Raw genomic sequence first — 22471 nt, 5'->3', positions numbered from 1 at the left:
CATAATAGGCTTAATTGGCCCGAAGTAGGCCTTTTACAGGAATCACGTCAAAAACAGGACGGATATGTGTAAGATTCCGATTTTTGATTTGAATTAAAACTTTATAAGCCACTTAATGATTTTAAAGTGTTTTATAGTGAAAATGTAATTTCAATTTCTTAATTAACATTGTTAAAGTTCATTAAAGTGATGAAATAGTAAGCAAATTCGGCGTTCTGAGAGTTTTCATTAATTTAATATCACGATTAAATTTCAGCATGTGTCCTTAAAACGACTCAAATGTTAGTTTTTTCGGGGGCAAATGATACTTAATATAAAAATATGAATGTGTAGAAAATGTTTAAACTTACTTTTATTACGTTTAAAGAAATAAAATGCAAATATACCATTCAAAAGACGCTGATGCGAGTAGCATTTTGAAGGAAATGACCAAGACTCCTATCCTAGAATGGTCAAAATCACAAAAACTGTATATTTTCTGCTTTGGACACATGACTTCAAACGTATTTTTTTTTTTATGTATTTATCCTAGAGCAATAAAATTTGACAATTTAACCCAAAATTTAATAAAGTTTGCAAATCTATAACGAAAAGAATCGACTTTACATATGTGCATTATAAGGGCGCACACCTCTAAATCACTCCGCGGACGATGTAATGTGGATGAGTTCCGGTAAAACGAAATCTTTTTGAGGTATTTTGGGCCTTTCTGTGGACTTGTAAGGAAAAAGAGAAGCATGTTATAGCTTAAATAAAAGATTGAGACCTATACACGAACTTGGAGCCCCACAAAGTTGCATAATCCTATTTTTGAAAAAAAGTAGGCCCTCGGATTGAGAAAATGACCAGGAACGGGTTTTCAGGGTAAAAACGGGTCGAAATGGTCATGGTCTTGTTTAAACGCCCATTTCTTGAAATCTAATCGGAAGACTACCCGTACATTGAAACATATATTAAATTTTCATCGATTTGCAATCGATTGGTGGTATATTTATGTTCAATTTGTTGCCGAAAAGGTCTAAAATCGGGCAAAGAAGAGACGTGTTTTCACGTGTATTTCAATGGGACGCGGTATTGGTGGTGTGCGCCCTTATAAGGCATAATAGGCTTAATTGGCCCGAAGTAGGCCTTTTACAGGAATCACGTCAAAAACAGGACGGATATGTGTAAGATTCCGATTTTTGATTTGAATTAAAACTTTATAAGCCACTTAATGATTTTAAAGTGTTTTATAGTGAAAATGTAATTTCAATTTCTTAATTAACATTGTTAAAGTTCATTAAAGTGATGAAATAGTAAGCAAATTCGGCGTTCTGAGAGTTTTCATTAATTTAATATCACGATTAAATTTCAGCATGTGTCCTTAAAACGACTCAAATGTTAGTTTTTTCGGGGGGCAAAATGATACTTAATATAAAAATATGAATGTGTAGAAAATGTTTAAACTTACTTTTATTACGTTTAAAGAAATAAAATGCAAATATACCATTCAAAAGACGCTGATGCGAGTAGCATTTTGAAGGAAATGACCAAGACTCCTATCCTAGAATGGTCAAAATCACAAAACTGTATATTTTCTGCTTTGGACACATGACTTCAAACGTATTTTTTCTAAATGTATTTATCCTAGAGCAATAAAATTTGACAATTTAACCCAAAATTTAATAAAGTTTGCAAATCTATAACGAAAAGAATCGACTTTACATATGTGCATTATAAGGGCGCACACCTCTAAATCACTCCGCGGACGATGTAATGTGGATGAGTTCCGGTAAAACGAAATCTTTTTGAGGTATTTTGGGCCTTTCTGTGGACTTGTAAGGAAAAAGAGAAGCATGTTATAGCTTAAATAAAAGATTGAGACCTATACACGAACTTGGATCCCCCAAAAGTTGCATAATCCTATTTTTGAAAAAAAGTAGGCCCTCGGATTGAGAAAATGACCAGGAACGGGTTTTCAGGGTAAAACGGGTCGAAAATGGTCATGGTCTTGTTTAAACGCCCATTTCTTGAAATCTAATCGGAAGACTACCCGTACATTGAAACATATATTAAATTTTCATCGATTTGCAATCGATTGGTGGTATATTTATGTTCAATTTGTTGCCGAAAAGGTCTAAAATCGGGCAAAGAAGAGACGTGTTTTCACGTGTATTTCAATGGGACGCGGTATTGGTGGTGTGCGCCCTTATAAGGCATAATAGGCTTAATTGGCCCGAAGTAGGCCTTTTACAGGAATCACGTCAAAAACAGGACGGATATGTGTAAGATTCCGATTTTTGATTTGAATTAAAACTTTATAAGCCACTTAATGATTTTAAAGTGTTTTATAGTGAAAATGTAATTTCAATTTCTTAATTAACATTGTTAAAGTTCATTAAAGTGATGAAATAGTAAGCAAATTCGGCGTTCTGAGAGTTTTCATTAATTTAATATCACGATTAAATTTCAGCATGTGTCCTTAAAACGACTCAAATGTTAGTTTTTTCGGGGGGGGGGCAAAATGATACTTAATATAAAAATATGAATGTGTAGAAAATGTTTAAACTTACTTTTATTACGTTTAAAGAAATAAAAATGCAAATATACCATTCAAAAGACGCTGATGCGAGTAGCATTTTTGAAGGAAATGACCAAGACTCCTATCCTAGAATGGTCAAAATCACAAAAACTGTATATTTTCTGCTTTGGACACATGACTTCAAACGTATTTTTTCTAAATGTATTTATCCTAGAGCAATAAAATTTGACAATTTAACCCAAAATTTAATAAAGTTTGCAAATCTATAACGAAAAGAATCGACTTTACATATGTGCATTATAAGGGCGCACACCTCTAAATCACTCCGCGGACGATGTAATGTGGATGAGTTCCGGTAAAAACGAAATCTTGTTGGAGGGATGTTGGGCCTTTCTGTGGACTTGTAAGGAAAAAGAGAAGCATGTTATAGCTTAAATAAAAGATTGAGACCTATACACGAACTTGGATCCCCAAAAGTTGCATAATCCTATTTTTGAAAAAAAGTAGGCCCTCGGATTGAGAAAATGACCAGGAACGGGTTTTCAGGGTAAAAACGGGTCGAAAATGGTCATGGTCTTGTTTAAACGCCCATTTCTTGAAATCTAATCGGAAGACTACCCGTACATTGAAACATATATTAAATTTTCATCGATTTGCAATCGATTGGTGGTATATTTATGTTCAATTTGTTGCCGAAAAGGTCTAAAATCGGGCAAAGAAGAGACGTGTTTTCACGTGTATTTCAATGGGACGCGGTATTGGTGGTGTGCGCCCTTATAAGGCATAATAGGCTTAATTGGCCCGAAGTAGGCCTTTTACAGGAATCACGTCAAAAACAGGACGGATATGTGTAAGATTCCGATTTTTGATTTGAATTAAAACTTTATAAGCCACTTAATGATTTTAAAGTGTTTTATAGTGAAAATGTAATTTCAATTTCTTAATTAACATTGTTAAAGTTCATTAAAGTGATGAAATAGTAAGCAAATTCGGCGTTCTGAGAGTTTTCATTAATTTAATATCACGATTAAATTTCAGCATGTGTCCTTAAAACGACTCAAATGTTAGTTTTTTCGGGGGCAAAATGATACTTAATATAAAAATATGAATGTGTAGAAAATGTTTAAACTTACTTTTATTACGTTTAAAGAAATAAAATGCAAATATACCATTCAAAAGACGCTGATGCGAGTAGCATTTTTGAAGGAAATGACCAAGACTCCTATCCTAGAATGGTCAAAATCACAAAACTGTATATTTTCTGCTTTGGACACATGACTTCAAACGTATTTTTTTCTAAATGTATTTATCCTAGAGCAATAAAATTTGACAATTTAACCCAAAATTTAATAAAGTTTGCAAATCTATAACGAAAAGAATCGACTTTACATATGTGCATTATAAGGGCGCACACCTCTAAATCACTCCGCGGACGATGTAATGTGGATGAGTTCCGGTAAAAACGAAATCTTTTTGAGGTATTTTGGGCCTTTCTGTGGACTTGTAAGGAAAAAGAAAGCATGTTATAGCTTAAATAAAAGATTGAGACCTATACACGAACTTGGATCCCCAAAAGTTGCATAATCCTATTTTTGAAAAAAAGTAGGCCCTCGGATTGAGAAAATGACCAGGAACGGGTTTTCAGGGTAAAACGGGTCGAAAATGGTCATGGTCTTGTTTAAACGCCCATTTCTTGAAATCTAATCGGAAGACTACCCGTACATTGAAACATATATTAAATTTTCATCGATTTGCAATCGATTGGTGGTATATTTATGTTCAATTTGTTGCCGAAAAGGTCTAAAATCGGGCAAAGAAGAGACGTGTTTTCACGTGTATTTCAATGGGACGCGGTATTGGTGGTGTGCGCCCTTATAAGGCATAATAGGCTTAATTGGCCCGAAGTAGGCCTTTTACAGGAATCACGTCAAAAACAGGACGGATATGTGTAAGATTCCGATTTGATTTGAATTAAAACTTTATAAGCCACTTAATGATTTTAAAGTGTTTTATAGTGAAAATGTAATTTCAATTTCTTAATTAACATTGTTAAAGTTCATTAAAGTGATGAAATAGTAAGCAAATTCGGCGTTCTGAGAGTTTTCATTAATTTAATATCACGATTAAATTTCAGCATGTGTCCTTAAAACGACTCAAATGTTAGTTTTTTTTTTTGGGGGGGGGGCAAAATGATACTTAATATAAAAATATGAATGTGTAGAAAATGTTTAAACTTACTTTTATTACGTTTAAAGAAATAAAATGCAAATATACCATTCAAAAGACGCTGATGCGAGTAGCATTTTGAAGGAAATGACCAAGACTCCTATCCTAGAATGGTCAAAATCACAAAAACTGTATATTTTCTGCTTTGGACACATGACTTCAAACGTATTTTTTCTAAATGTATTTATCCTAGAGCAATAAAATTTGACAATTTAACCCAAAATTTAATAAAGTTTGCAAATCTATAACGAAAAGAATCGACTTTACATATGTGCATTATAAGGGCGCACACCTCTAAATCACTCCGCGGACGATGTAATGTGGATGAGTTCCGGTAAAAACGAAATCTTTTTTGAGGTATTTTGGGCCTTTCTGTGGACTTGTAAGGAAAAAGAGAAGCATGTTATAGCTTAAATAAAAGATTGAGACCTATACACGAACTTGGATCCCCCAAAAGTTGCATAATCCTATTTTTGAAAAAAAGTAGGCCCTCGGATTGAGAAAATGACCAGGAACGGGTTTTCAGGGTAAAACGGGTCGAAAATGGTCATGGTCTTGTTTAAACGCCCATTTCTTGAAATCTAATCGGAAGACTACCCGTACATTGAAACATATATTAAATTTTCATCGATTTGCAATCGATTGGTGGTATATTTATGTTCAATTTGTTGCCGAAAAGGTCTAAAATCGGGCAAAGAAGAGACGTGTTTTCACGTGTATTTCAATGGGACGCGGTATTGGTGGTGTGCGCCCTTATAAGGCATAATAGGCTTAATTGGCCCGAAGTAGGCCTTTTACAGGAATCACGTCAAAAACAGGACGGATATGTGTAAGATTCCGATTTTGATTTGAATTAAAACTTTATAAGCCACTTAATGATTTTAAAGTGTTTTATAGTGAAAATGTAATTTCAATTTCTTAATTAACATTGTTAAAGTTCATTAAAGTGATGAAATAGTAAGCAAATTCGGCGTTCTGAGAGTTTTCATTAATTTAATATCACGATTAAATTTCAGCATGTGTCCTTAAAACGACTCAAATGTTAGTTTTTTCGGGGGGGGTGCAAAACGATACTTAATATAAAAATATGAATGTGTAGAAAATGTTTAAACTTACTTTTATTACGTTTAAAGAAATAAAATGCAAATATACCATTCAAAAGACGCTGATGCGAGTAGCATTTTTGAAGGAAATGACCAAGACTCCTATCCTAGAATGGTCAAAATCACAAAAACTGTATATTTTCTGCTTTGGACACATGACTTCAAACGTATTTTTTCTAAATGTATTTATCCTAGAGCAATAAAATTTGACAATTTAACCCAAAATTTAATAAAGTTTGCAAATCTATAACGAAAAGAATCGACTTTACATATGTGCATTATAAGGGCGCACACCTCTAAATCACTCCGCGGACGATGTAATGTGGATGAGTTCCGGTAAAAACGAAATCTTTTTGAGGTATTTTGGGCCTTTCTGTGGACTTGTAAGGAAAAAGAGAAGCATGTTATAGCTTAAATAAAAGATTGAGACCTATACACGAACTTGGATCCCCAAAAGTTGCATAATCCTATTTTTGAAAAAAGTAGGCCCTCGGATTGAGAAAATGACCAGGAACGGGTTTTCAGGGTAAAAACGGTCGAAAATGGTCATGGTCTTGTTTAAACGCCCATTTCTTGAAATCTAATCGGAAGACTACCCGTACATTGAAACATATATTAAATTTTCATCGATTTGCAATCGATTGGTGGTATATTTATGTTCAATTTGTTGCCGAAAAGGTCTAAAATCGGGCAAAGAAGAGACGTGTTTTCACGTGTATTTCAATGGGACGCGGTATTGGTGGTGTGCGCCCTTATAAGGCATAATAGGCTTAATTGGCCCGAAGTAGGCCTTTTACAGGAATCACGTCAAAAACAGGACGGATATGTGTAAGATTCCGATTTTTGATTTGAATTAAAACTTTATAAGCCACTTAATGATTTTAAAGTGTTTTATAGTGAAAATGTAATTTCAATTTCTTAATTAACATTGTTAAAGTTCATTAAAGTGATGAAATAGTAAGCAAATTCGGCGTTCTGAGAGTTTTCATTAATTTAATATCACGATTAAATTTCAGCATGTGTCCTTAAAACGACTCAAATGTTAGTTTTTTCGGGGGGCAAAATGATACTTAATATAAAAATATGAATGTGTAGAAAATGTTTAAACTTACTTTTATTACGTTTAAAGAAATAAAATGCAAATATACCATTCAAAAGACGCTGATGCGAGTAGCATTTTTGAAGGAAATGACCAAGACTCCTATCCTAGAATGGTCAAAATCACAAAAACTGTATATTTTCTGCTTTGGACACATGACTTCAAACGTATTTTTTTCTAAATGTATTTATCCTAGAGCAATAAAATTTGACAATTTAACCCAAAATTTAATAAAGTTTGCAAATCTATAACGAAAAGAATCGACTTTACATATGTGCATTATAAGGGCGCACACCTCTAAATCACTCCGCGGACGATGTAATGTGGATGAGTTCCGGTAAAACGAAATCTTTTTTGAGGTATTTTGGGCCTTTCTGTGGACTTGTAAGGAAAAAGAGAAGCATGTTATAGCTTAAATAAAAGATTGAGACCTATACACGAACTTGGATCCCCCAAAAGTTGCATAATCCTATTTTTGAAAAAAAAGTAGGCCCTCGGATTGAGAAAATGACCAGGAACGGGTTTTCAGGGTAAAACGGGTCGAAAATGGTCATGGTCTTGTTTAAACGCCCATTTCTTGAAATCTAATCGGAAGACTACCCGTACATTGAAACATATATTAAATTTTCATCGATTTGCAATCGATTGGTGGTATATTTATGTTCAATTTGTTGCCGAAAAGGTCTAAAATCGGGCAAAGAAGAGACGTGTTTTCACGTGTATTTCAATGGGACGCGGTATTGGTGGTGTGCGCCCTTATAAGGCATAATAGGCTTAATTGGCCCGAAGTAGGCCTTTTACAGGAATCACGTCAAAAACAGGACGGATATGTGTAAGATTCCGATTTTTGATTTGAATTAAAACTTTATAAGCCACTTAATGATTTTAAAGTGTTTTATAGTGAAAATGTAATTTCAATTTCTTAATTAACATTGTTAAAGTTCATTAAAGTGATGAAATAGTAAGCAAATTCGGCGTTCTGAGAGTTTTCATTAATTTAATATCACGATTAAATTTCAGCATGTGTCCTTAAAACGACTCAAATGTTAGTTTTTTCGGGGGGGGGGGGGCAAAATGATACTTAATATAAAAATATGAATGTGTAGAAAATGTTTAAACTTACTTTTATTACGTTTAAAGAAATAAAAATGCAAATATACCATTCAAAAGACGCTGATGCGAGTAGCATTTTGAAGGAAATGACCAAGACTCCTATCCTAGAATGGTCAAAATCACAAAACTGTATATTTTCTGCTTTGGACACATGACTTCAAACGTATTTTTTTCTAAATGTATTTATCCTAGAGCAATAAAATTTGACAATTTAACCCAAAATTTAATAAAGTTTGCAAATCTATAACGAAAAGAATCGACTTTACATATGTGCATTATAAGGGCGCACACCTCTAAATCACTCCGCGGACGATGTAATGTGGATGAGTTCCGGTAAAAACGAAATCTTTTTGAGGTATTTTGGGCCTTTCTGTGGACTTGTAAGGAAAAAGAGAAGCATGTTATAGCTTAAATAAAAGATTGAGACCTATACACGAACTTGATCCCCAAAGTTGCATAATCCTATTTTTGAAAAAAAAAGTAGGCCCTCGGATTGAGAAAATGACCAGGAACGGGTTTTCAGGGTAAAAACGGGTCGAAAATGGTCATGGTCTTGTTTAAACGCCCATTTCTTGAAATCTAATCGGAAGACTACCCGTACATTGAAACATATATTAAATTTTCATCGATTTGCAATCGATTGGTGGTATATTTATGTTCAATTTGTTGCCGAAAAGGTCTAAAATCGGGCAAAGAAGAGACGTGTTTTCACGTGTATTTCAATGGGACGCGGTATTGGTGGTGTGCGCCCTTATAAGGCATAATAGGCTTAATTGGCCCGAAGTAGGCCTTTTACAGGAATCACGTCAAAAACAGGACGGATATGTGTAAGATTCCGATTTTTGATTTGAATTAAAACTTTATAAGCCACTTAATGATTTTAAAGTGTTTTATAGTGAAAATGTAATTTCAATTTCTTAATTAACATTGTTAAAGTTCATTAAAGTGATGAAATAGTAAGCAAATTCGGCGTTCTGAGAGTTTTCATTAATTTAATATCACGATTAAATTTCAGCATGTGTCCTTAAAACGACTCAAATGTTAGTTTTTTCGGGGGGGGGGGCAAAATGATACTTAATATAAAAATATGAATGTGTAGAAAATGTTTAAACTTACTTTTATTACGTTTAAAGAAATAAAATGCAAATATACCATTCAAAAGACGCTGATGCGAGTAGCATTTTTGAAGGAAATGACCAAGACTCCTATCCTAGAATGGTCAAAATCACAAAAACTGTATATTTTCTGCTTTGGACACATGACTTCAAACGTATTTTTTTCTAAATGTATTTATCCTAGAGCAATAAAATTTGACAATTTAACCCAAAATTTAATAAAGTTTGCAAATCTATAACGAAAAGAATCGACTTTACATATGTGCATTATAAGGGCGCACACCTCTAAATCACTCCGCGGACGATGTAATGTGGATGAGTTCCGGTAAAAACGAAATCTTTTTGAGGTATTTTGGGCCTTTCTGTGGACTTGTAAGGAAAAAGAGAAGCATGTTATAGCTTAAATAAAAGATTGAGACCTATACACGAACTTGGATCCCCCAAAAGTTGCATAATCCTATTTTTGAAAAAAGTAGGCCCTCGGATTGAGAAAATGACCAGGAACGGGTTTTCAGGGTAAAAACGGGTCGAAAATGGTCATGGTCTTGTTTAAACGCCCATTTCTTGAAATCTAATCGGAAGACTACCCGTACATTGAAACATATATTAAATTTTCATCGATTTGCAATCGATTGGTGGTATATTTATGTTCAATTTGTTGCCGAAAAGGTCTAAAATCGGGCAAAGAAGAGACGTGTTTTCACGTGTATTTCAATGGGACGCGGTATTGGTGGTGTGCGCCCTTATAAGGCATAATAGGCTTAATTGGCCCGAAGTAGGCCTTTTACAGGAATCACGTCAAAAACAGGACGGATATGTGTAAGATTCCGATTTTTGATTTGAATTAAAACTTTATAAGCCACTTAATGATTTTAAAGTGTTTTATAGTGAAAATGTAATTTCAATTTCTTAATTAACATTGTTAAAGTTCATTAAAGTGATGAAATAGTAAGCAAATTCGGCGTTCTGAGAGTTTTCATTAATTTAATATCACGATTAAATTTCAGCATGTGTCCTTAAAACGACTCAAATGTTAGTTTTTTCGGGGGCAAAATGATACTTAATATAAAAATATGAATGTGTAGAAAATGTTTAAACTTACTTTTATTACGTTTAAAGAAATAAAATGCAAATATACCATTCAAAAGACGCTGATGCGAGTAGCATTTTGAAGGAAATGACCAAGACTCCTATCCTAGAATGGTCAAAATCACAAAAACTGTATATTTTCTGCTTTGGACACATGACTTCAAACGTATTTTTTCTAAATGTATTTATCCTAGAGCAATAAAATTTGACAATTTAACCCAAAATTTAATAAAGTTTGCAAATCTATAACGAAAAGAATCGACTTTACATATGTGCATTATAAGGGCGCACACCTCTAAATCACTCCGCGGACGATGTAATGTGGATGAGTTCCGGTAAAAACGAAATCTTTTATGAGGTATTTTGGGCCTTTCTGTGTACTTTTAAGGAAAAAGAGAAGCATGTTATAGCTTAAATAAAAGATTGAGACCTATACACGAACTTGGATCCCCAAAAGTTGCATAATCCTATTTTTGAAAAAAGTAGGCCCTCGGATTGAGAAAATGACCAGGAACGGGTTTTCAGGGTAAAAACGGGTCGAAAATGGTCATGGTCTTGTTTAAACGCCCATTTCTTGAAATCTAATCGGAAGACTACCCGTACATTGAAACATATATTAAATTTTCATCGATTTGCAATCGATTGGTGGTATATTTATGTTCAATTTGTTGCCGAAAAGGTCTAAAATCGGGCAAAGAAGAGACGTGTTTTCACGTGTATTTCAATGGGACGCGGTATTGGTGGTGTGCGCCCTTATAAGGCATAATAGGCTTAATTGGCCCGAAGTAGGCCTTTTACAGGAATCACGTCAAAAACAGGACGGATATGTGTAAGATTCCGATTTTTGATTTGAATTAAAACTTTATAAGCCACTTAATGATTTTAAAGTGTTTTATAGTGAAAATGTAATTTCAATTTCTTAATTAACATTGTTAAAGTTCATTAAAGTGATGAAATAGTAAGCAAATTCGGCGTTCTGAGAGTTTTCATTAATTTAATATCACGATTAAATTTCAGCATGTGTCCTTAAAACGACTCAAATGTTAGTTTTTTCGGGGGGGGGGGAAAATGATACTTAATATAAAAATATGAAAGTGTAGAAAATGTTTAAACTTACTTTTATTACGTTTAAAGAAATAAAATGCAAATATACCATTCAAAAGACGCTGATGCGAGTAGCATTTTGAAGGAAATGACCAAGACTCCTATCCTAGAATGGTCAAAATCACAAAAACTGTATATTTTCTGCTTTGGACACATGACTTCAAACGTATTTTTTCTAAATGTATTTATCCTAGAGCAATAAAATTTGACAATTTAACCCAAAATTTAATAAAGTTTGCAAATCTATAACGAAAAGAATCGACTTTACATATGTGCATTATAAGGGCGCACACCTCTAAATCACTCCGCGGACGATGTAATGTGGATGAGTTCCGGTAAAAACGAAATCTTTTTTGAGGTATTTTGGGCCTTTCTGTGGACTTGTAAGGAAAAAGAGAAGCATGTTATAGCTTAAATAAAAGATTGAGACCTATACACGAACTTGGATCCCCAAAGTTGCATAATCCTATTTTTGAAAAAAAGTAGGCCCTCGGATTGAGAAAATGACCAGGAACGGGTTTTCAAGGTAAAAACGGGTCGAAAATGGTCATGGTCTTGTTTAAACGCCCATTTCTTGAAATCTAATCGGAAGACTACCCGTACATTGAAACATATATTAAATTTTCATCGATTTGCAATCGATTGGTGGTATATTTATGTTCAATTTGTTGCCGAAAAGGTCTAAAATCGGGCAAAGAAGAGACGTGTTTTCACGTGTATTTCAATGGGACGCGCTATTGGTGGTGTGCGCCCTTAACTTACACACAGCTCGTATGCCATTATACTTCCAAGGGTGCACACCACTAAATAATCGTCCCATTGAAATACAAGTAGAATTTACAAGAAAGTAAACTCGTTTTTCTACCCTTAAGGCTTTTTTGGCTTAAAGTTGAGAAAATGTCGTATGGATTTTTTTAAAGTATAAAGTCTGATATTTAATAAATATTTAGTTTTCTTGTGACCAATCTAGATGAACTTTTGACCTACTCATCCCTGCCCCCCCCCCCCCTTAAATTTTAATGCTTCTGACGTCAATGCTCACAAACGTTATCTTGGTTATGTATGTATCGAATATCGAGTACAAGTTTAAGGAATGCCACAAGGACAGTAATACCAAGCAGTAAAGTTGAGAGCGTTTCTCAACTTTGCACCTAGTATCACTAGTGGAAAATTTAAAATGAGAATTCTTTCAAAACGATGAGAATTGGACAAAAGTATGAGAATTTAAAATTTTCTCATTAATATAAAATTTTCTCATCAAATGAATGAGAAATATTAATTACCGTGTCAACAACCTGTCACAAGTGGTTAATTCTCTCATTTAAAACAAGGTGACAGGTGTTTGACACGTTAATTGGTATTTCTCATTCATTTGAATGAGAATTTTTAAATTCTCATACTTTTGTCCAATTCTCATCGTTTTGAAAGAATTCTCATTGCAAATTTTCCACTAGTGTATATAGATGGCTAAATTGCATATGAAAACTTGCTATTTGTAGTAGATAGCAAATTACATATGAAAACTTGCTATCTGCAGTAGATAGTAAAATACATATGAAAACCTGCTATCTGCAGTTGATAGTAAAATACATGAAAACTTGTTATATCTGCAGTAGATAGTAAAATACATATGAAAACTTGCTATCTGCAGTAGGCCTAAATAGTAAAATACATATGAAAACTTGCTATCTGCAGTAGATAGGAAAATACATATGAACACTTGCTATCTGCAGTAGATTGTAAAATACATATGAAAACTTGTTATATGCAGTAGATAGTAAAATATATTATGAAAACTTGCTATCTGCAGTAGATAGTAAAATAAATATGAAAACTTGCTATCTGCAGTAGGCTTAAATAGTAAAATACATATGAAAACTTGCTATCTGCAGTAGATAGTATAATACACATGAAAACTTGCTATCTGCAGTAGGCCTAGATAGTAAAATACATATGAACACTTGCTATCTGCAATAGATTGTAAAATACATATGAAAACTTGTTATATGCAGTAGATAGTAAAATATATTATGAAAACTTGCTATCTGCAGTAGATAGTAAAATAAATATGAAAACTTGCTATCTGCAGTAGGCTTAAATAGTAAAATACATATGAAAACTTGCTATCTGCAGTAGATAGTATAATACACATGAAAACTTGCTATCTGCAGTAGGCCTAGATAGTAAAATACATATGAACACTTGCTATCTGCAATAGATTGTAAAATACATATGAAAACTTGTTATATGCAGTAGATAGTAAAATATATTATGAAAACTTGCTATCTGCAGTAGATAGTAAAATAAATATGAAAACTTGCTATCTGCAGTAGGCTTAAATAGTAAAATATATATGAAAACTTGCTATCTGCAGTATATAGTAAAATACATATGAAAACTTGCTATCTGCAGTAGATAGCAAATTACATATGAAAACTTGCTATCTGCAGTAGATAGCAAATTACACATGAACTTGTTATCTGCAGCAGATAGCAAATTACATATGAAAATTTGCTATCTGCAGTAGATAGCAAATTATATAATCAAAACTTGGTAACTGCAGTAGATAGCAAATTACATATGAACTTGCTATCTGCAGTAGATAGCAAATTACATATGAAAACTTGCTATCTGCAGTAGATAGCAAATTACATATGATAACATGCTATCTGCAGTAGATAGCAAATTACATATGATCACATGCTATCTGCAGTAGATAGCAAATTACATACGAACTTGCTATCTACAGTAGATAGCAAATTACATATGAAAACTTGCTATCTGCAGTAGATAGCAAATTACATATGAAAACTTGATATCTGCAGTAGATAGCAAATTACTTATGAACTTGTTATCTGCAGTAGATAGCAAATTACATATGCAAACTTGATATCTGCAGACACAAAATAATAAAAATACAAATCAAACATTTTCGAAGTGATGAAATGTTTTATTTTTTCCCCACAAAATAATCCAAAACATAAAATATCAAAATTTCATCACAAAATAATACAAAACATACCAAATAAAAGAGTGAATATTTTTTTCTTATTTTGAACTTTCGTTGCATCATGCATCATAGGGGCCTACATGTCAAAACAAATAAATATTTTGATAATTCATTATTTACTAAATCCTTCTTTTTGACTGGTTAGGCTTGCATGCTTAATTCAGAGTTGGAAAAATTTTCTATTAAAAAAAAACAAGATTATATTTTGAAAATTTGAGATGGAGAAACTTGTGTCTTTGTTAAGTATTAAACCATCATAACCATGCACATGATTGAAACGGTCTGTAAGTTAATTTTTATGGCATAACAATCTTCGACAAATAATGAGACAGCCAGAAAATAATTAGTTTTTATATGTTCAAATACTGTTTGATTAACAAACAAGAACATCTTAGAATTAAGAGCCTAATACTGCATCACAAAACCAACAAAACCCCAATCACTTTTCATTTCTTAGTTATTTATTAACTACAATTACAAAATAATTACAAATGATACTTAGAAACGTATATACAAAGTATTTGGTTTGGTTAATACCATTAATCCTGAAACCTCCGTTACAAACCATGTTTTTGCATTGCCAAAAGTAGGTTAACCCCTGAGCACTACCTGCCGATCTAACATTGCCTCTGATTGGTCAATTACATGATATCTTCACTTTAATCACCAATAAGAATGGAGCTTTGCAAATAATTCGCCCCAATTTTTTTGCATGGTGAAATTATGCTAACAATGTTGTTGATTGGTCCAATTGATAATGAAAACTTCTTTTTGGCCAATCAGCAGGTAGTTCTCATGGGGTTAAGTTAAGGAGACATTGTCCACCTGTGTTCCCGACTGACCACCCAAGTCAGGTAATTGGGTAACCAATTGACCACCCAAGTCAGAGCCACATCATGGGTAACCAACTGACCACCTAAATCAGAGCAACGTTTAACTTCTGGGTAGCCAATTGACCACCCAGATTAGATCATACATTTACCCTGGATGACCAATTGCTACCCAAGTCAGCTGCACCTTAGATAACCAACTACAAACCCAGCTCAGATCACATACCCTGGGTAGCCAATTGACCACCCAAGTCAGAGTCATATCCTGGGCAGCCAATTGACTACCCAGATCAGATCACATACCCTGGGTAACCAATTGACTACCCAAGTCAGAGCTCACAGTATGTAACCAATTCTCCATCCAAGTCAGAGCCATGTCCTGGGTAGCCAATTGACCACCCAGATCAGAGCCACGTTGTTTTTAATAAATAAAATATTGTTCTGTTAAATTGCATTTGTGAGGTTTTTCTCCTGTATGAGTCAATTCATGTTGTTTCTTATGTCCTAACTGAGTGAAAGTTTTGTTGCAGTAGCTACATTTGTGAGGTTTTTCTCCTGTATGGATCAATTCATGTTGCTTCTTGGTTTCTAACCGAGTGAAAGATTTGTTGCAGAAGCTGCATTTGTGAGGCTTTTCTCTTGCATGGATCACTTCATGTCGTGCCTTATGTTCTAGCAGAGTGAAAGTTTTGTTGCATTTGTGAGATTTTCTCCTGTATGAGTCAACTCATGTTGCTTCTTGGTTTCTAACCGAGTGAAAGTTTTGTTGCAGTAGCTGCATTTGTGAGGTTTTTCTCCTGTATGAGTCAATTCATGTTGCTTCTTGGTTTCTAACCGAGTGAAAGATTTGTTGCAGTAGCTGCATTTGTGAGGTTTTTCTCCTGTATGGATCAATTCATGTTGCTTCTTATGTCCTAATTGAGTGAAAGTTTTGTTGCAGAAGCTGCATTTGTGTGTTTTTTCTCCTGTATGGATCAATTCATGTCGCTTCTTATGTCCTGAACAAGTGAAAGATTTGTTGCAGTAGCTACATTTGTGAGTTTTTTCTCCTGTATGAATCAATTCATGTCGCTTCTTGTCTCCTAACACTAACAGAGTGAAAGATGTGTTGCAGTAGCTAGATTGTGAGGTTTTTCTCCCGGGTTTTTCTCCTGTATGGATCAATTCATGTCGCTTCTTGGCTCCTAACCGAGTGAAAGTTGTGTTGCAGTAGCTACATTTGTGAAGATTTTCTCCTGTATGAATCAATTCATGTTGCTTCTTGTCTCCTAACTGAGTGAAAGATTTGTTGCAGTAGCTGCATTTGTGAGGTTTTTCTCCTGTATGAGTCAACTCATGATGCTTCTTGGTTCCTAACCGAGTGAACGTTTTGTTGCAGTAGCTACATTTGTGAGGTTTTTCTCCTGTATGGATCAATTCATGTCGCTCCTTGGTATCTAACCGAGTGAAAGTTTTGTTGCAGTAGCTACATTTGTGAGGTTTTTCTCCTGTATGAATCAATTCATGTTGCTTCTTGTGTCCTAACAGAGTGAAAGATTTGTTGCAGTAGCTACATTTGTGAGGTTTTTCTCCTGTATGGATCAATTCATGATGCTTCTTGGTATCTAACAGAGTGAAAGATTTGTTGCAATAGCTACATTTGTGAGGTTTTTCTCCTGTATGAGTCAATTCATGTCGCTTCTTGTCTCCTAACTGAGTGAAAGATTTGTGGCAGTAGCTACATTTGTGAGGTTTTTCTCCTGTATGAATTAATTCATGTTGCTTCTTGTTTCCTAACCGAGTGAAAGATTTGTTGCAGTAGCTGCATTTGTGAGGTTTTTCTCCTGTATGGATCAATTCATGTCGGTTCTTGTCTCCTAATAGAGTGAAAGATTTGTTGCAGTAACTGCATTTGTGAGGTTTTTCTCCTGTATGAGTCAACTCATGATGCTTCTTGGTTCCTAACCGAGTGAACGTTTTGTTGCAGTAGCTACATTTGTGAGGTTTTTCTCCTGTATGGATCAATTCATGTCGCTCCTTGGTATCTAACCGAGTGAAAGTTTTGTTGCAGTAGCTACATTTGTGAGGTTTTTCTCCTGTATGAGTCAATTCATGTTGCTTCTTGTCTCCTAACAGAGTGAAAGTTTTGTTGCAGTAGCTACATTTGTGAGGTTTTTCTCCTGTATGAATTAATTCATGTTGCTTCTTGTTTCCTAACAGAGTGAAAGATTTGTTGCAGTAGCTGCATTTGTGAGGTTTTTCTCCTGTATGAATCAATTCATGTCGCTTCTTGGTTTCTAACCGATTGAAAGTTTTGTTGCAAAAGCTGCATTTGTGAGGTTTTTCTCCTGTATGAGTCAATTCTTGTCGCTTCTTGTCTCCTAACAGAGTGAAAGTTTTGTTGCAGTAGGTGCATTTGTGAGGTTTTTCCTGTTTGGATCCATTCATGTTGCTTCTTGGTTTCTAACCAAGTGAAAGATTTGTTGCAGTAGCTGCATTCGTGAGGCCTCTCTCCTCCTGCTCCTGCATGGAGAAACCGATGTTGTTTTGGTCCAGATAAGGGATCCTTTTGTGTAGCACTTGTAGCCATTGTATCTGAAAAACAAATGTGTTGAAAATGTTTAGATTTTGTGTTTTATTTTTGGAGCAATTAAATTGGTTGCTTACAATTTGTGTGAGACAATTCGCCAGCTTCATTCCATAGTGGTGTACCGAGGGGCACTCAACTGAAATTTTGGTAGGAGTGTGCGGCATGGAGCGCTAAACTTCAGGAACTAAGAACTGATTTTCAGCAAAATAGGGGCTTGATGAACTGAAATTTCAACATTTTTAGTGGGTCTTGTGACCTAAAAATTTGGCCAAAATATAGGCTTCGGAGCTAAACAAATTCCAATATTTTCCGAATTTCGGCTAAAGAGCTACAATTTTCAGAGTTTGAGGCTCAAAGAACTGGAGCATGATGCAAGGAAGGCCTGAAAAAGGGACACTTGACCGCCGCACATACCCAAACCACATTTACATGTGAGTACCTCCTCCGGGGATGGCGTAAGGTGGGTCATCACGAATAAACAACTTTTTGAGAAATTTGGGTTTGAAATAATGCCAATATAAAATCGAGTTGTGTAAATCAGACATTCATTATATTTTATACTTGATGTGTAATTACTGGACTAAATAAATAGATTTCATCCTTGTATAACTTTCAAAAGACTTTCAAATTTACTGGCAAATTGAAAACATTAAGTACTTCAGAATCACACAAAACATGTGTCCCTAACCTTACACCCCCTCGGCCGTAAATGACTTTGGTGTCATTCCATAGTGGCGTTAGGTGATACGCCAGTATGCAGTGCAATGTTTTTTATTTTGTCGATATTTCAAATGTGTAGAAAAAGTGGAATAAGGTGAATACGCCATGGAAAACGCAAAATTGAACTTTGTAATAATAATGCCAAATTTAATTAATTAATAATTAATTAGATAATTTTGGCTGAGACTTAGCAGAAGGCAGTTCTCAAATCACAAGCCTCGCCTCCTTTTGCGATGGTGGTCCCAAATAGGGCATCCGAAGATATGGGTAGTAAACCACATACATAATAAATTAACTCTGATATGATCTTTGACCTCCGTTTGACGTTTTCGTGTTCTCATATCAAGAATAATTTGCATCAAGTTAAAACCCAATCAGGCAAATTTTAACATTTGACCTTTGCCATAGAATGACATCAGGTTGACTTTTTTCATGGTCCCCTCATATCAAGGACGATGTGCACCAAGTTTAAGTAAAAAGAACACATTTGAACATTTCACCTCATTTGACCTTTGACCTCGGGTGACCCAGGTTGAATTTTTCCTGTTCCCCTCATATCAGGGATACTTTGCACCAAGTTTAAACCCAATCAGGACCATTTTAACATTTGACCTTTGACCTTGGGTGACTTGAGTTGACCTTTTCATGTTTTTCTCACATCAAAGATACTTTGCACCAAGTTTCAGCCCAATCGGGCCCATTCAAACTTTTGACCTTGGGTGACCTGAGATTGACCTTTTCATGTTCTCCTCATATCAAGGATACTTTGCACCAACTTTTAGCTCAATCTTGCTCGTTCTAACATTTCGACCTTTGACCACAGGTGACCTCAGGTTGACCTTTTCATATTCCCCTCATATCAAGATTATTTGCACCTCTGGTGACCTGAGGTTGACTTTATCACATACCCCTCATATCAAAGATTCTTTGCACCAAGTTTAAGCCCAGTCAGTCCCATTTCAACATTTGACCTCAGGTGACCTGTGGTTGACTTTTTCATGTTCCTCTCATATCACGGATATTTTGCACCAAATTTCAGCCCAATTGGGCTCATTTTAACATTTGACCTTTGAACTTGGATGACCTGAGGTTTACTTTTTCACATTCCCCTTATTCGCTGTTGTAGTGCACATTAGAATATGACCGTTGCTAAGTCAACGGGCTCACTCTTTCTTTGTTACGAACCACTGATTAAAATGATCACAACACAAAGCCTATGGCATATCAAAATTTGGAACAGGTGTACGAGCCCAGGCTTCAACCAGTAACCAGTAATCAATGGTTATTGGTTACTAACGTGCACTACGGCAGCGAATGTCAAGGATACTTTGCACCAAGTGTCAGCCGAATTGTGCCCATTTTAACCTTTGACCTTGGGTGACCTGGGTTTGACTTTTTCATGTTCCCCTCATATCAAGGATGCTTTGCACCAAGTTGAAGCCCAATTGGGCAAATTTTAACATGTGACCTCATTTGACCTTTGACCTTGGGTGACCTCAGGTTGACTTTTTCATGTTTTTTCACATCAAGGATGCTTTGCATCATGTTTAATCCTAGTCGAGCAAAGTTTAACATTTAATCCCATTTGACCTTGTGACCTCAGATTGATTTTTTCATGATTCCCTCATATCAAGGGTTATTGTAACAGGTTTTAGCCCAAAGGGACATATTTCAATATTTGATCACTCATGATTACAGTCTCTGGCCTTAACCCCCCCCCCATTGCCCATGCAGCCCTCCCACACTTTCCCCCCATCACCGAGCACCTTTGCACTTGCCCCTATCACCATTCAAAATTGCAGCTCGGTATGTCGAAATTAGTTTTCCATAATTTGTTGCCATTTTCCCTTGATAATTCTTTTAGCCGCCCCTTCAGTACTGCCCTTTTGAGCTTTTCTCTTTAATTATTATTCTTGCCGCCCCTTCTTTTTTTTTGCCCCCTTTCTTTTACCCCAGGGGGAATGCACCCCCACATCACCCCCTCAAAAAAAAAAACACACGCATGTAAACGCCTTTTGGAAAAATGCAACGCCCGGTCGTTTATTACAAACAATACGGTATGACTTGTTGTACTACCATAACTACACCAGACGTGGTCTAATTCGCATAAAAGCGGGCAGCCTTATTTCTGCTGCGCATTCAAATTGCATTGTATTGCATCGTAATTTCATTTGTGTCTATGCTAATTATGTATACACAACATGAACTCGCGTGTTTTCAAGCAAATTCGCCGATAATAGGTGATCAAAAGCGATCGGAATGTTACAAAAGTACAGATCGCATTCAGCTTACTTCATATGAGATGATCTTTGGAAAAATACGGCATAATTTGTCATGGTGCTTGCGAAATGCCATGCAGTAAAATACTAAAACGTGCAATTCATGATTGACAACTAAAATTCAGCGTGTCGTTCGTATCCTCCGCTGTCAATTTCAGATTATCCACTCTAGTCCTCACAAAAGCTTTGTGTTGTTTACGTAATGTGTGGAGACAAATTGCAATAAGTACAATGAAATAATGAGTAGGGCGGGCTCCGGAGCGGGTTTCTTAAATCTTCGTCTTACGTAACAGTATTGTTCTCCAAAAAAAACCGGAAGCTTGTTGTTTGGCGGTCTAGCCGAAATACAGCAAGATAATGTAAGGTAGTAAATGTAAACCTGTATTTTAGCTAGAGTATCTCGAGCTAATGACTACACTCTTGCCATGCTTGCCAAGGGTTCCGAATTTGCGTCTTTGCAATCAAAAACACAGAATTCTAATCATAATGACACAACTTACAATACGGATCGTCCTCAGGAGGATGGATAGTATTACACTTCAGTATCTTGATATGACTGATAAAGACAATAAACGAGAGATGACTAAAGAAATAAAATTTGTGCTCGCTCTGCACAAATTGGCGGCTTAAAATTATCATCAGTTTGCACGCTTTAACTTACACACAGCTCGTATGCCCATGGTATGCCATTATGGGCGCACACCACTAAATAATCGTCCCATTGAAATACACGGGAAAATACAAGAAAGTAAGTTTGTTTTTCTACCCCATGTAACAACATTTTTAATATTTTGATCGAATCAACGTCTTAAATAAAGATTAAACTTTTATTTAAATTTGATTTTTTGGACAAGTTGAGACAAGCTTAAGAGATACGAACTCCTGAACAGCGCCATCCCGAATTTCAGCCGGCACTCTCGCCTCCGAGGGCCTATTGCCCATGTACATTCGATTCGGAACATTTTCTGAACAGATTTGTAATGTTGAGCTCCTATTCTATCGTTTTTATCAAAACAACCAAGAGTCACTCAAATTTGGTTCCCTTGGGACGCCGATATATTTCGCATAGGCGCTATTTTTTACCGGAACTATGAAGGCTTACACCAAATGCGGAAGGATTTAGTGTAGTGCACTCTTATACTTCCAAGGGCGCACACCACTAAATAATCGTACCATTGAAATACACGTAGAAATACAAGAAAGTAAACTCGTTTTTCTACCCTTAAGGGGGTAGGCCTACTACACCCCTGGTGGTCAATTTTGTGCCTATTTTTGCATTTTTCTCAAAAATTATAGCACATTGGTGACAAGTAAGATATGTAGGTATATTATAGGGCAAGGACTACAAGTACTGCACTGAAAATTCAGCAACTCAAGGCAAGTAGTTATTGATTTATGATCAAATATTGGTTTTCCCTCATTTTTGACTGTAACTCCACAACTGTTGTCTGTGCTGAAATAAAATTTCCAGTGCAGTAGTTGTAGTCCTTGCCCCTATAATATACATATATTACTTGTCACCAATGCGCTATCATTTTTGAGAAAAATGCAAAAATAGACACAAAATTTGGCAGGGGTGTAGTACCCCCCTTAAGGCTTTTATAGGCTTCAAGTTGAGAAAATGTCGTATGGATTTTTGTAAAGTATAAAGTCTGATATTTAATAAATATTTAGTTTTCTTGTGACCAATCTG

At 35.2% G+C, this 22471-nt stretch overlaps 1 protein-coding gene across 2 annotated transcripts in view; it reads right to left on the bottom strand.

Annotated features, from left to right (window-relative positions):
* The window catches only part of LOC140141244 (uncharacterized), a 70256-nt gene extending 48848 nt beyond the window's left edge, over window positions 1–21408 (bottom strand). The window contains exons 1-2 of one of the 2 annotated variants that reach the window (XR_011857383.1): window positions 21279–21408; window positions 15297–17784 (exon numbers count right to left, since the gene is read on the bottom strand). Coding sequence is in view for 1 of the 2 variants with exons in the window: in XM_072163050.1 (XP_072019151.1) it covers window positions 15883–17637 (1755 nt within the window). In the remaining variant the exon portion in view is untranslated. Of the gene's footprint in view, window positions 1–14507; window positions 17785–21278 lie in introns of those variants that run through there. The other variant, XM_072163050.1, reaches the window with a different exon arrangement.
* Window positions 21409–22471: the final 1063 nt, after the last annotated feature.

The sequence above is a fragment of the Amphiura filiformis genome, chromosome 19, assembly GCF_039555335.1.
Source record: "Amphiura filiformis chromosome 19, Afil_fr2py, whole genome shotgun sequence".
Taxonomy (NCBI): Eukaryota; Metazoa; Echinodermata; class Ophiuroidea; order Amphilepidida; family Amphiuridae; genus Amphiura; species Amphiura filiformis.
The sequence above is the reverse complement of the archived record's forward strand: the minus strand, read 5'-3'. Positions and strand labels throughout refer to the sequence as shown.